Here is a 15,347-nt window from a genome sequence, read left to right as displayed (position 1 = left end):
CGGTTCTACAAGCGCGATATTTAGAGATATAGATATGCAGATGGAAAGACAACGTAGCTAAACGCTCATGTGACAGCAAACGGCCGGAACAAATAATTGCTTTGGTGATTAATATTAGATTATCGATGACATCGCGACTAATAGACGTTGATCAGCTTGATCAGTCGACCTATGACGTACGTACTACTACCCTCTGTACTGGAGAGCCGTGTTTTTGATGCTCAGGCGGGATTGTACACCCTGACCAGAAGTCATCTTTGCCGTGTGTTCAAGTGCCATTTTGCTTGCTCAGACGCTGGTAACCCACGGAGACCCAGCAGGGGGGCCTCTCACTGCCAATGTCTCATCACGTGGCCCGTGAATTTGTTGTATAAGAGCCCCCCCAACAACTGCAGGTGGCTGCACGCAGACCCTTTTCCTGAATTACAGGTGGGTTTCACAGCAGTATGAACGAAAAAAATAAGAAATTCCTTATTCAAGCCCCCTGGCTTGCCATTTCAACTTTTTGAAAAGCCGAAATAATCCCAGAAATGTGATATTGGATTCTTTTTTTTTACAACAAGCTTTTTCCATAATTGCATTTGCTGAAAATGACATCCAGCGAGACACACCTCCAAATATACAGCAGGAATTTCCAGATGTTGAACTGTTGTGGGAACTTTTGAATATTGCAGAAACCTACCGTACTTTCATATTTCTTAAGCCTAAACTGACCTATTTAGTACGCAGCGGTGCATTATTAGTAAATGGTATATGGACTTTACTTGTAACTGTGCTAGTCTAGCTGACCACTCAAAGCACTAATGCCACATTCACTTTTACACTCATACAGCACATCTTAGTCCATAGTAATATTCTTCTAATTCATTCATTCATACACTGATGGAGACATGATAGGTAACATGGGGTTCAGGACAGTTCGATATGTGGCCATCTGTGTGCGTTGCCCATCATCAGGGCTTAAAAACTTCACTTTTGCAACATTTATTTATTTAGAATGCTAGCTAATGAACAGCAATTCCAAGTCCTGAAATGAATTACACTACTTGTATTTTTCTTAACAGTGACATTTTATTCCATAGTGGAAAAAAGAAACTATCAATAAAAGTGCAACTGATGCCAATTGATGTGATGTTCTTCCTTTAAGTTGTTTAAAAATGTCCTAATGGTTCATCAGGTTAGGATACAGACTGCTTTGACAATTGAAGAGATTTCATTTCAGTGTTCTTGTCAACAACACCAGCCTCTGTTAAACATAATACAACTGCATTGTCAAATGGGTAATAGATGTAGTCAGTTTTTACTGATGTGTTCACCGTGCAGCCAGTATTAGAGGTGAAAAGGGTCACAATGCTCTCCTGAGACCACACCACAATGTTCTGATGTCACCGCAGATGCGTTGCCTTTGACAGCTGAGGAAAAACAGCTGCCGTGGTATCAGCAATATAGAGGACGTCCAAAAATCAAATGTGTTCATAATAAAGACATCTAATTCTGCCTAAAGTGGGATAGAGTGGGGAACTTTTTGTGACACCAAACGAAGAAAAATCCTCCCGTAAAAATCAGTGTGGGGTTAGAGAAGTTATGTGGCTTCTCAGAGGAAAAAGAAGAAAAAAAAGGCACAAAAAGAAAACACTCAACCTCAGCTTGCTTTTACATACTTGGGATACTCCTGTCCCATTTAGGGTCAAAAGCAGCCAAGAGAAAATGGCAGGAAATAAGCCCAGTATGAGAAAACTCGAGATGAGGTATTTCAGAGGACAAAGTCCTCAAGTTCAGGCCCATCTAAGTGACAACTGACAACTTCCAGTGGAAAGTGGACACAACACATGCACATACTCTCTGCTGCTATCACGCTTTCCACGGTGACGACTGACATCCTCTTCCTCTCTGTATCAGTGCGGCTCCTCCCCTCCTCCCCGGGGGGAGGAAACCAGCTCCGATCCCTCCGGCGCTTGTCCGTGCAGAGGTCCTGGAAGCGGCTCAGGAGATCTGACTCTTGCACAAACTCAAAACGGGGTGGAAAAAATCCCCTCATCTGGGCCTGCAACATGTGTTTGAGTCTGTGCTTCACTTCTTTTGGCAGGTGGAGTGGGGCTTGTCAGTGGTTGTTACTGGTGGAAAAGCAGACATGCAATTTTTTTTTTCTTCTCCACATAAATGAAGAGCGGGGGGGAGTGCAAGATTTTCTGATCCTTACAAATTTGAAAACCCTCATCTGTCTTAACCGGATCAAACTTAAAAAAAACAGGTGGCAATCATATGAATCCATTCTAAAAGCTGTATGCATGGAGCCATAGTTATAGAGATAAGCTGTACGTTAAGACTATGGCAAGTGGTGTTCTTAACACACTAACACACTACTTTACACACAAGTAAGCGAGCGTAATGAATGGATTACTCAGCCAAGCCCTACAATAGTAAGTTTAAGGCATTGCAGACTGTAATTTCGTGTGATTTGATGCAGAAAATCTCACTTACATGGGATGAGCAGTTGTTTTCCCTCTGTGAAAGTTGGATCTGAGAATGTTTGTGCCTCTGTAACTAAAACAGGGGCGTGAGATAAATTGCACAAGCATCTTGACTGGTCTAAATAACTAGGGCTGGGCAAGTTAACTCGTTATTGTCGCGTTAACTCGTTGATTATTTAACGCCGATAAATATTTTATTGCGCATTAATGCTGTTTTTTCTTGTTTTTTTTTTAATTTGTTTTTTTCTAATTATTTTTTGGGTGTCTTTTGTGCCTTTAATAGATAGGAAAGTTCAGAGAGACAGGAATCAGGGAGCAGAGGGAGGGGGAATGACACGCAGCACAGGGCCGTCCGATGCGGGACTTGAACCGGGGCCAGCTGCAGCGAGAACTATAGCCTCTTGAACATGGGGCGCCTGCTCAACCCACTACAACCACCTCTGTTTTATTATTTATTTTGTTATTGTAAAAGTCTGTTGCTGTCTGCTGCGGAACCAGAAAAGAAAGTAATCGGCGGATCCACCAAACATGGAGAAGGGTACGGAACTTTTACTCGGCCATTTTCATTTTAAAGTTCTTCCAGACGGCGGAGTCGACAGAACCAAAGTCATCTGTAAACACTGCCAAGTTGAATTTTCTTCTCACCGTAGTAGTTCCAGTCTAAAATATCACTTAAAGGCAAAACACACAACTGATAGCAGCAAGTCATTCAAGGAAACAGACAGTGGAGCGAGGCTTCTACATAAAAACTACATAAAAATGCTGATGTTAAAAGTGTGTTTGCACAACAAATGTTATGGCACTTTCATTCATATGGCAGCACATTTAAAATAAAACTAAATGCTAAAGGCTATACACTACTTTTGAATTCATTTTTGGATTTTGCGTACAAATGCGATTAATCGTGATTAATCAGGGAAATCATGTGATTAATTAGATTAAAAATTGTAATCGTTGCCCAGCCCTGTTAATAACATGTTCTAAGTATACATATCTGGATAGTGAAATGTTCTATCAGGAAACCTTGGGTGCTGGTAAACATATGGAAGTTGACTCTAAGCATCCACCTAAACATGGCTACAGACCACGCACACCCTGACATGGATGTGGCTCTCTGCAGTAAGATAAGGTCCCCCTACTACACTGCAAATTCTATACTACTAAGGTGCAGCTCAAAGAACAAATATGTCACGTCCAAACTCTCCAAAGTCCCAAAACTGATTGAGCATTTGCATGCACAAAGGCAGCCCCACGTCATAAGCCAACATCCCGAGCACTGTGTGTTAACACCTGCCTGTCACTCAGCATGGTTACATGCACAGTAGAATGAAGATACAGCTCAACAGCACCATAGCACCTGGGCCCATTAAGGTTAGTCGAGCATACACATGCAGGGGGAAATCAAGCTCCAACCACAACCAGAGAAGTGATCCCACAGTCTCACTGCTACAGCAATGTGATGATGACTGTCCAAAGTCACCAGCTTTGTAACTAGGAGTTATATGAAAGAGGAGAAATCACTGAAGTTGTTTGAAAAGTTGCTAAATCTACAGACAAAGTTGCTTCCTGAGGGGAACTGAAATGTAACTTTCACTGCAGTAAGATTCAATTCATTTCAATTTAGTTTATTTATATAGCACCAATAAAGAACAGAGGTCATATCTGGACACTTTGCAGAAAAGAATAGACATCCATCGAATAACACTCCAATTCAGATCAATTTATTTTATAATTGTATTCATATAACGCCAATTCACAAGAAGTAGCTCAACTAAAGAAACCTTCAACTGAGTTCAGTCTCCACCCTAAGCATTCGTTATCCTATCCTAAACCACTTATGGTGGTAACAAGAAATTATGACAAAGTCTTGGCGACATAAATGTTAATAACACTCAGCTTCCAGCCTGCATTGATCCAGCAGCTCTTCGTTGGCAATGCTAATTTAGCATCAGCTAAAGCTAGCTAATCAAGAAAACTAGCGGAAGCCATTTACAGTTAATCAAAAATTACATTTTAGGTATCACATTTTTACCCTTCTATTAATCAGAACTAAACCGTCCTTAACATATCTTTTTTCAGCTGGTATGAATGCGTATTTCTTGTCAGCCAAATTTAGCTTCAGCCTCCTTTTATTCTACCGCACAATAACATGTTTCCGTCCATCAAGTGCTTCTTTAAAACATCAGAAGATTCTCTTTTTGAACTCAGTAAAGAGTGGGAAGGTAGTCTCTAAAATGTAATGGTTTGACAAAAAAAAAAACGTTTAACAAAACGTCCGAGTCATCATAATGTAGCTGCGAGGCTCTAGCTTATGCAAAATCACTAATTACGATGCGAAGAACACACCAAGGTAAACTTGACAGGTAGCCATGTTTTTACTCAGTTTTACTTGGCTTTAACTTAGCTTTACAAAACATTTTGCTCACGTCTACACTTGAATTTGGGAGTCAACTTCACAAAATGTTAAAAGTCATTTCACATCACAAACTATACATTGTTTTGCACATATTGTTTTCATACAAAGGTTTTGTTCATTTATGTGGCATTTTCAGAAAATATACAAAGTGAATTCTAATGTCTGCGCATGTCAAGGGAAGTTGCAGATGACGGTAAAAAACTGCAGACTGACAGGGCAAAAAAAAAAAAAAAAGATGGCATAAATAAAACTGTTCCAGCCCAAGTTAGACAAAGGGGGGGGGGGGGGGACTGAATTAATTAACATGGTGGGAAGTTTAGTGTGCGAGAGCACATGGGATACCAGAAAAAGACACTTTTGAACAAGCACAAGACGAGAATATGTTATCGGAAGATAGACTATTTTTGGTCATCATCCCGTACACGCTCAACCTAGTTCCAATGCACTAAGTCACATTACCTTTCATCAGACATCTCCCGTTGGTGTAAAAGAAAAAAATGTTCTCGTCGCATTTACTTCCACGATATGCAATGCCCCACATTATCATATGGCACAGCAAGGACATTTTAGAAACTGCAGAGAAACTAACACACGCCACTGAGCGGGGTTGGTGGCTGAAATCAAGACGTTTTAAAACCAGTAGAGGAGAATAAAAAAAAAAATGTTTCTGCCTCATTATTCTGTCAGTAAGATGTACATGAATGATTTCTACATGTATTGAGATGGTAGAAAGTAAACGCGAGAGGGAAAAAAAAAAAAAAAAGGCAGTGAAGAGAGAATGATGATGAAAGATGAAGGCCCAAGCTGCATCTATTGATTATTCAGTTTCTGCCCACGTGGTAGTGGCACAGTTGGAGCCTACACAGAGTTTGGAAAGGAGAGAAAAGATACAGATCTTTGCAACAAATACAGATGCATTTGTGAACAGAGACGTCGAGGCCTCTGTAAATGACACAAAAGGACGAGCTGAATTTTGTTTTATCTCGTTCCCCTTCCTCCATCCGGCTCTACATCTGCTCTGTGTTAAAAGGGACTTGCTCTTTCTGTCTCATAACGCTGTACGTGCTCACACACAAACACACGTGTGCGCTCTGCTGACTGCCTCAGAAATTCGAGCACACGGTCAGCTTACTTCATTCATTTGCTCGCTCCTCAGCTGTAATGCAAACAAAGAGAACATGACCCATGATAAGTATTTTGCAAAGTTCCCAGGGCGAAACAGGATGGCAGCTACAGCACAAATTCCCCATTATGCATCTGGGCTGCATCTCACTTGCATGCTGTCAGCTGAAGATGTATCTATTATCATTTCTGGGTGACTCTGATGGAAAAGTCTGGAGATATACGCATATATATTAGGGCTGGGCGAGTTAACTCGTTATTATTGCGTTAACTCGCTAATTATTTAACGCCGATAAATATTTCATTGCGCTTTATTGCAGGTTTTTTTTTTTCTTTTTTTTGGGGGGGGGGGGCTTTTGTGCCTTTAATGGATAGGTAAGTTCAGAGAGACAGGAAGCAGGGGACAGAGAGAAGGGGAACGACATGCAGCAAAGGAACTACATAAAAATGTTGATGTTAAAAGTGTGTTTGCACAACAAATGTTATGGCACTTTCATTCATATGGCAGCACTTTTAAATTAAAACTAAATGATAAAAGCTAAAAGCTATACACGACTTTAGAATTAATTTTTGGATTTTGCGTACAAATACGATTAATCGTGATTAATCAGGGAAATCATGTGATTAATTAGATTAAAAATTTAATTATTGCCCAGCCCTAATATATATATAAATATAAGCATTTACCAAAGTGTCCCGTCAATAAAGGGCAAATCAACTCTAAAAACAATAAATGAATAAATGCCGGGTTGCTGCATCCGTAGAAATTGTTGTAATATTGCACCGCAAAGGATCAACAATCACTCGTATCATACTCCGGATTGACATAATTACAACAGTGCAAGCAAAGACAGATGGTATCTCAGAATCAATACATAGTAAATGTTTTAAATTTGTCCAAGTTCATAGCAAACAGTCTACAGCGGGGTTTGACAGGCTTTATCAATAATGTTATTTCCCTCCTCATTACCCAGTCTTTATAAACTGACATCAGTTTTCAGCACCAACTGACTGAGCAGAAACCACTAAGAAGAGCTTAGCTGTCACTGAGCCACAGCTGTTTGGCAAAATACGGCATTCAGACTAACAGTTTCTATTGGGGGGCTATCTTTTTCCTTCCTCCAAATTCAAACATCCATTCACATGTGAGCAAATTATGAATGAAGTGTCACCGGTTCTAATTCGGTCTATAAGTGCTTCACAGATGCATCAGGCTTTTAGAAGTTGTTCGCCTTGTGATTTATCCAAGGGTGTTCTGGTATCAGCCTGACCTAAATGCTACATGATTCATGCTCTGGTAACTGCTGAGTGCAAAAACTTGAGCCATGTTTGCTACTCTGCGATGAAAATGAAGGAAACCAACAAGCAAAGCATCCCAAGAGTACAATGACATCACAGAATGATCAAAGCAGCTGCTTTTTGGAAATACTTTGGATTTGACACCATAAACGGTACAGTAACGGATAAAGAAAAGGCAGCTGCCAACTTTGTACAAAGCAATTTGTTTTTGCTCAAAATGGAAAAACAAAGCTGCAGGTCAGCTACAGTAGGTCCACCATCACTGACAAGAAAGCAAGATTTTTATGCAGACACGTGGCCCAAAACTATTATTTAAGTAGAGAGGTTTAAGGGACTGATGATGGAACTGGACCCATAATATAAAATTCAAAGTATTACTTAAATGTCATCCCAAACAGTTCCGCTTTATGACGACGCTAAAGGATAACATGTTGCTCTGACCACTGAAAGATGGGCATTGCTTGCTCGCAGCGTTTCAGACTCATAGGAACTTGATAGTTTGATAGTTTGTAGTTGAACTAGATTTTTGGAAGTAAAACAAAAGTGACAGCTGTATTTCCTATTAGTGCAAGCTTTGTGTTAAGAGATACGTTTTTTATCCAAATGAATCAGAACAGGCTGTTGGAGTCAAACAGCTGACAACAGACAAAACCAATAATACTATGATCCAACTCTATTTGTAATCTATCAAATCAAATCCAGAGTTGTTCTGTGCTGAAACTGATGGGAATACCAACAACGGATGCACGTGTGAGACTTCTAACTGAGAGGAAAACTTTTTAAAAATTTGACTACAGTAAGCCCTCTAGGTCGCTGCTGCTGCTGAGGAGGCAAATGTATTTAATTCAGGATGTTTCTTGCCTCTCTGTTATGCCCATTTTCAGAGTAATGTGCCTTGGAGGAATCAAGTTTCCACATCAAATGTGTGCGTACGCTGATCCGTAACACATCCACATGTTAAAGTCAGATTTAACATGAACGCAGAGAGACTTCCTTCCTCCCTTCAGGAGAAGTATGTGACAAAATCTGCAAACTCCATCGCATGGAAACGCATTTATGAGCAAGTTCATTAATTGACCCCACAAACCACCTCAGTTCCAAAGCCGAGCAGTGCGGCCAACAAGTAAAAAAAAAAAGTACATTCAAGTATACATTAAAGACAGGCTCGAAGTTAGGAAGGAGGGGACAGGGACAAAAGTCACAGGTGATGTGTCAAAACTCCAGAACACGCATGACATCTCCACACTCGCATTCCACTCTCCGCACCCACAGCGTGCCGCATTCAGGAGCATCTTGTAAACCAGCGTATCCAGGAGCTAAAGTAATAATAATAAAAATAAAAAAGGCACAAAAACTCAACAGGTTAGAAAGGTAGTGGCGCCTTGCTTACAGCCAACTTTTAATGAGTATTCTCAGTCTTCCAAAGTAAATTCTGACCTCTGTCTGCAGCAGCTAAACGTTTGTTATTGTCGCTGTCAGCTGACAATAACAGACGCTCCAATGACAACCCCACTCACACACTCATAACCTAAATAAATGTAATTATGGACCATGCGCGCTGCGGTGATGACCTCTCACTGTCTGCAACCGCGCGCAAAAAAAACACGACTGTGGTGTGATTTTACACAGTTCCACACTCAGACTCTCCACCCGCAGCTTTGAGCTGCGCAAAGTGACTCCAGGTGTGTTTTCCCTTCAGCTCAGACAGGTTTTTTAATTTCCTCTTACTTCTCGGTGGCGGCTTGCTGACCAGCTCTGCGACGTGCCTCTGCAGCCGGGCCACTCTGCCCTCCAGCGCGCCGGACCGGTGGCAGATGGACACCAGCTCTCCCTCCAGCTCCTCCAGGATGCTCACCGAGTGCCGGGATAGATCCGAGAGCTGCCGCAGCACCGAGCTCAGGGAGAAGCCGCACACGTCCGTCAAGTCCCCGAAAATCTCCGCCCGTAGCCTCCCGCCGTTGGGCTTGCATACATCTTTGGGAAGTAGAGTGCGTTTACAAAAAGGCATTTTCCCCCTCCAACACACGCGCAAAAAAAATGCAGAACAAACTAAACACAAATATCAAGTTATATTCCTGTGGTCCTTCTCCCTCCGGGTGGCGCACAGACACATCCTACGAATCGTCCGCGAGGGTAAACTCCGCCGCTGTTGGAGAAGCTTGGAGCCAGTTGCGCGTCGTGCGCCCTCATTGTTTTTGACTGCGAGTAGGATTTTTTTTTTTTTTTTTTTTGTCCTCGATGAAGAGGAGAGACTCAGCTGCTGCGAGGGTTGTCTAAAAGACGTTAATACACGAAACATCCGGTTGGAGCTTCAACATCGAAGCGCAATGTTATGACTGCAAAAGGAAAAGTAAGATTTTACAACGTGGAAGTTCAGTTTAGAAAGCTGTCCTCTTTTATCATACAAAAGTGGTCTGTTTACTTGCTTTATCAGCCTCTGAATCGTAAAATCAAATCTCATGTGCCATGAACAACAAGGCCTTAACGCAAAGAAAACACGGTGCGTAAAAGAAAGCTCACAATCCACATGTTTACATCTGTGTAGCCTGGGCTTCGTGTTTTCTTTGTTCAATTATGTCAACAGGCGAAGTTAACCCATTACTTTAGAATTATATTCTTTTTTTTTTTTTTTTAAAAAGACTGTCTTGAATTCGCGTCTGTCCTCTTATTTTGAAGGACATCGACCCAAACGTCAGACCTAACCGTGTCCACCTTGACGTGACGACGCAGCGCGCAACAGTGTGGTGTTTCCTGAGGAGGAAACCCGTCTGGAGGACGAAGAAAAAGATGAAGAAAAAGTTTGAAGACGGATGAAGTGATGAGGAGGAGAAGGTGGAGGAGGACAGAGAGGCGGATGCATCAACTTCTTCACGCGCTACCGCGCACAAACGCGTGGGTTTCCATTTTGGACACGGCTCCCCCACATCATCACACCTTGTACAAAATGTTGGTCCATGAAGAAATCAGTCTCCTCAGCAGTGTTGGTCAAGTTACTTTTACAAAGTAATTAGTTACAGTTACTAGTTACTGCTCCCAAAAAGTAATTGAGTTAGTAACTCATTTACCACATTGTAAAAGTAATTAGTTACTCAGCAAAGTAACTGTGGTGTTATTTTTTATGTTCTATAACGCCACAGTTACGTTCTATAACATCTTTAACATCAAATATGTTTATATTAACTGATTGAAGAATAAAAACACTATATACAGTCATTTAGAACATTCAGTATTTATTTGAACTCAATAGATTGCAGCCTGCCATATGATGCATAGAAATAAAAACATAAATATTGAATATAAAATGGTAATGGTGATGGTGGTCACCTGTTTCTGACCCGAAAAATCGAGTGTTGTTTGTTTTCGAGTGGCTCCGCCTCCTTCGCTGGGGCTCACGCTAACTGCATTTGGGCTTGGGGTTGGGTTAGCAGCTGCAGAAGCAACAAGTGCTTCTCATTCGCATGGGGTGATGTGAGGTGCTTCATTAGATTTGAGTTACTTTTTCCTGGGCATAGCGTGCATGTTACATACACATTCTTGCCTTTTATCTCCACGAGTGAGAAGTAGTGCCGGTACTGCCGAAAGCCTACAACCGAATTATAGTAATGCGCCACTTTATATTCTCAGTAACGATAACGGCGTTGTAACGATGGGAAAAGTAATTAATTAGATTACTCCGTTACTGGAAAAAAAATGCTGTTACTTACGCCGTTATACTTAAACGCCGTTACTCCCAACACTGCTCCTCAGCACAGACTTTCTGACTTCACAACCGTCTGCTGGCCTGGACCTCATTAATGCGCTGATTGCTCAAGGCTTTGGTTACTGCGCCTTCAAATTGTGTCGTCAGCTCAGCGCCACTTGCGGGGCTCGCTGCAGTCCTCATCGTAAACAGTAGGTGTCACTACTGCAGGGATAGCGCGAGAAAAATACGTAGAGAATGAAAAATTACCACAGATTTCACTTGTTTGACTTTTTAAGCCTTTTTGGTGTGTTTTTGAAAAGAAATAACATCTTCAGTCATTTGTGATCGTGAAAATAAAAGAAGGCAATTTTTTCGAAGGATGAAAATGTCAAAAATCCCGCCACATTACCTGGCACACTAAGGTGCGCTCTCTGTCACAATTTTTGTAACTTATCGCTCAACAGGTTAGTGGTGTTTTAGAAAAACAGAAAGCACTACGGTGAGGCGGTTCCATCTCTGTTGGCATCTAAAATATGAATGACTCATTTCCTGTGCGACTTTCTCTCGTCCTCGTCTTGTGACATAGTGATTCCACTTTTTCAGTGGTGACACCTACTGTATAGGATGAAGACTGCAGTGAGTACACCTTAAATGCTGATAGGCTTCAAAAGTGTGATGAAGCTGGGGTGGTCTGTGGCATAGTTGGTACAGCAGGCGCCCCATGTGCAAGAGGCTATAGTCGTCGCTGCAACTGGCCCCGGTTTGAGTCCCGCATCGGACGGCCCTTTGCTGCATGTCATTCCCCCTCTCTCTGCTTCCTGTCTTTCTAAACTGTCCTATCCATTAAAGGCATAAAAGCCCCCCCCCAAAAAAAAAAAGTGTCATGAAGCTGTGCTGATGCAACGATTCACCCATCCACTTAAAAGCATTGGGCATAATCAGACCATTTGCATTGTCCTGGTGCACTTAATAAACTCTTAACTGAGTGCACGTCTTTCATAATCATTTTTTACTTCTTTATGCTGCTGTCGAAGATGAAGCAAGCATCAGCTTTCACATCATCTGGGACATGGAGCCTGTCTACCACTGTGTTCCATAGGCTCGTCTTTCACCAGCATTCTGTAAGTGTTTTGGAACTGAGGAGATAAAATGTTTTCCCCAGAGGGTTTCGGTGGGTGACGGATGTGGACTGCAGGCGGGTAAGTTCAGCACCTGAACCTGAGTCTTCCTTTTGGTAATACATTCACAATGTGGTTTAAGATTAATTTGCTGAAGTGAGTAAAACCTCTGAAAAAGATATCATCTGGTTGGCAGCGTAAATGGCCTCAAAACCCCTGCCATGTGCACTTATCTCTGAACTTCCGGATGCCAGCTTTTGAACTGTGTGTTGATAACAATCCGGAAATGCTCCTAAACCCAGAGAATAAACCAAATGATCGGGGTTCAAATGGCTTCCTGAACTGCTCAAATTGAATTGTTGAATTGATAGAGTCCTGCAGGTCTTTGGACCAACGCTCATTTTCTCTCTTTGGTCACAGAAACTTATCGGTTCTGTCCCGGCATGACCAAAGTTCTGAGCAACCACAGAGAAATCTGGGGGCTTGCTTATCGGAGAACAACACAGCCCAGTCACAAGCTCTTCATTAACAGGGAGATGTGTCTTTTTCGTCTCTTTTTTTTCCCCCCTTGACTCTAAACACATCACGTTGTCAGCCAACTGTCTGGTCAGCGAGCATTACCAGCTACCCACAGCGGATTCTTCTTTCTCCCCACAAAGTGACGAGAGGAGCTCAGAGAAGGAAAAAGAGACAATAAAATGTGGTCAGAGAGTCTCATGACGTGGCCCCCTGGACTCGTCCAGGGTGGTGTGGAGTTGAAGCTCCGCGCTGCCTTTGGCTCCCTGTTTTACTCCCCTTCGCCTCACGGTTGTTTTCTGCAGCTTGCTGCTGACATTCTCTGCTGGAAATCTTACGGCTATCATTTTTTCACATTTGTTTGCTTCCTGTCGTGCGTTAAATGACGCAAGAACAAGGAATTCAATTCCAAAATTAGATTTACAGAATCTAATACTCCCTGTGACTACTTCAAGAATTGAAGCTCCAACTGTCTGTGTTTTGGAGATGTTTCACCCAGCCTTCGTGTTGTTAGTTGTTTGTAAGTCTGAGAAGAACGAAATAAAAGGGCAATTATCAGTGATTTTGGTATAATGGGATCAGATTCTTTGAAGTCCAATTCATGGTTCATAATCAAATCAAATCCAAATTCAAAACTAGAAAGCTGCAAGCAGCTGTGAGCGGGACCGAGGTGTGCGTACGTTGGGGCGTACGCTGGAGCCGCAGCTCTGCCCACACGCACGATACCCTCTGCGTACGTACGAGCACATAATAACCCCAATGCGGAGGAGTTTTTGAACATTTCTAGGGGGCGCCACTGAGCCATTTTGCTCCGCCCACACACGATACCCTTAAAGGGGAACTCCGGGGCATTTGAAGCGCATTTCCATTGCTAGAGGTTGTCAAATACTGACGGTAGGACACAGACCGGTGCAAATCGGCGCTCCCTGTGCGGCGATTGCGCTGTTTGAGCAGCCTGTCATGCTAACCAAATACGTGGTGGCTAAGGGGCAAGAGCTAAACCTTCCACGTAAAACAACAACTTGCACACTGCAGAAACGTCACACCACTTTATAAACCATCCGACAATAAAGTCACAAGCCTTACCATCAAAACCATATGCATGGTTCTCCCATTACTGGCATGGGGACGTTACAAAACAACTTTATAAACAGCATGTCACTTACCTCTTGTCGGTAGGCGCGCGCATGTTAAAGCCCAAAACAGTCAATGGACGATACTCCCATATACAAAACAATTATCTTCTCTAGAAAAACTGCGTTCAAGTATTTAAAACATTACAACAATATTACTGGGCATGTATCGTTGTAATGTTTTAAATACTTGAACGCAATTTGATAGTCACATCAAATCCGGCGCCGCTTTACAAACTCTCTGGCTAACTGTCCAATTTCCATCCAAAATGGCCGCCTTCCTGTGGATGTGGGACATTGGCGGCAGGAGACTTTTATGTGCGTCTGGGTATGATGAATGAGTGTACTGAATTTCGTCGTCCCACGCAGAACTAACCCCAATGCGGGGGCCATTTTTAAGCATCGTAGGGGGCGCTACAGAGTCAATGAGCGACTCCCAAAAATGTAAAGTTTAGATTCTTTCATGTCGTCGACTGGCAGGTGGCGCTCGCAAAATTTCAAGAGTTTTCGATCACCTTTTGCAAAGAATAAGAATAATCCTTACAGATACAATAGGGTCCTTGCAGTTTCACTGCTCGGTCCCTAATAATAATCCTTACAGATATAATAGGGTCCTTGCAGTTTCACTGCTCGGTCCCTAATAATAATCCTTACAGATACAAAAGGGTCCTTGCAGTTTCACTGCTCGGTCCCTAATAATAATCCTTACAGATACAATAGGGTCCTTGCAGTTTCACTGCTCGGTCCCTAATGAGTCCAATTCGTACATAAAGAGCCAATTCAAAAACCATTTCTTAGCTAAGGAAACCAACAGATTGCACCGAAACTTCACTTCGGTCCAATCCTGAGCGTGCCTGAGGCGACTGTGGAGAGGAACGACTCCCTTTTAACAGGAAGAAACCTCTGGCAGAACCAGACTCAGGAAGGGTGGCCATCCGCCTCCACCAGCTGGGGTCTGAGAAGACAGAAAAGAGGGGACAACAAACACGTAAAGGCTCTAGCATGGTTGCCATGTCGGCTGGCGCAAGCGGTGTTGATGACGTCACAATTTCGTGCCGGTTATATACGGTGGCGCAAGTCGATGCGCCAGTAGTTGCAATTTTCTCCATCACAGAGGTGTCTCTGCTACGTGAAGGTTACAGCTACTCTACGACCACGAAAGTGGAAAAGAAAACAATGCGTCTGTCAAGAGCAGGAACACTGTCATCAATGATACAGCTGCAGTATCTGGATAATTTAAATTTTTTAATTCAGTTAAAAGAGGTGAAGGTCTGAAGCCCCCGGCATCACCACTTGGAGTCTCTGCCCTCTTCTTTGCCTTCACGTATCTGTCCCGGAGCTTCTTCCACACATTCTTACAGAACTCTCCCTCTTTCCCCAAAGTTCTGCCAATCTCTGTCCACGAGTTTTGGGAGTTTACGTGCTTCCTGTGCTGTTTCACTGCAGTTTCATACAGGTGCTGCACCTCCTGACTGAGCCTGGTCTCAAATTGGTCCATCCGGTTTGTCGTTCTCGGCACAGCCGAGATACAAAAATCGACTGGTGCACGGCAACACGCTGCGCCGTCTTTTCAAGGCAAGCGCCAGGCCT

At 42.7% G+C, this 15,347-nt stretch overlaps 1 protein-coding gene across 1 annotated transcript in view; it reads right to left on the bottom strand.

Annotated features, from left to right (window-relative positions):
• The window catches only part of nhsl2 (NHS-like 2), a 191,637-nt gene extending 182,100 nt beyond the window's left edge, over positions 1–9,537 (bottom strand). The window contains exon 1 of the mRNA XM_075451663.1: positions 9,037–9,537. Coding sequence (XP_075307778.1) covers positions 9,037–9,316 — 280 coding nt within the window. The 5' untranslated portion in view covers positions 9,317–9,537. The remainder of the gene's footprint in view (positions 1–9,036) is intronic.
• Between the last annotated feature and the right edge of the window lie 5,810 nt (positions 9,538–15,347).

The sequence above is a fragment of the Odontesthes bonariensis genome, chromosome 19, assembly GCF_027942865.1.
Source record: "Odontesthes bonariensis isolate fOdoBon6 chromosome 19, fOdoBon6.hap1, whole genome shotgun sequence".
Taxonomy (NCBI): Eukaryota; Metazoa; Chordata; class Actinopteri; order Atheriniformes; family Atherinopsidae; genus Odontesthes; species Odontesthes bonariensis.
Note: the sequence above shows the minus strand (reverse complement) of the source record. Positions and strands in the feature narration are given on the sequence as shown.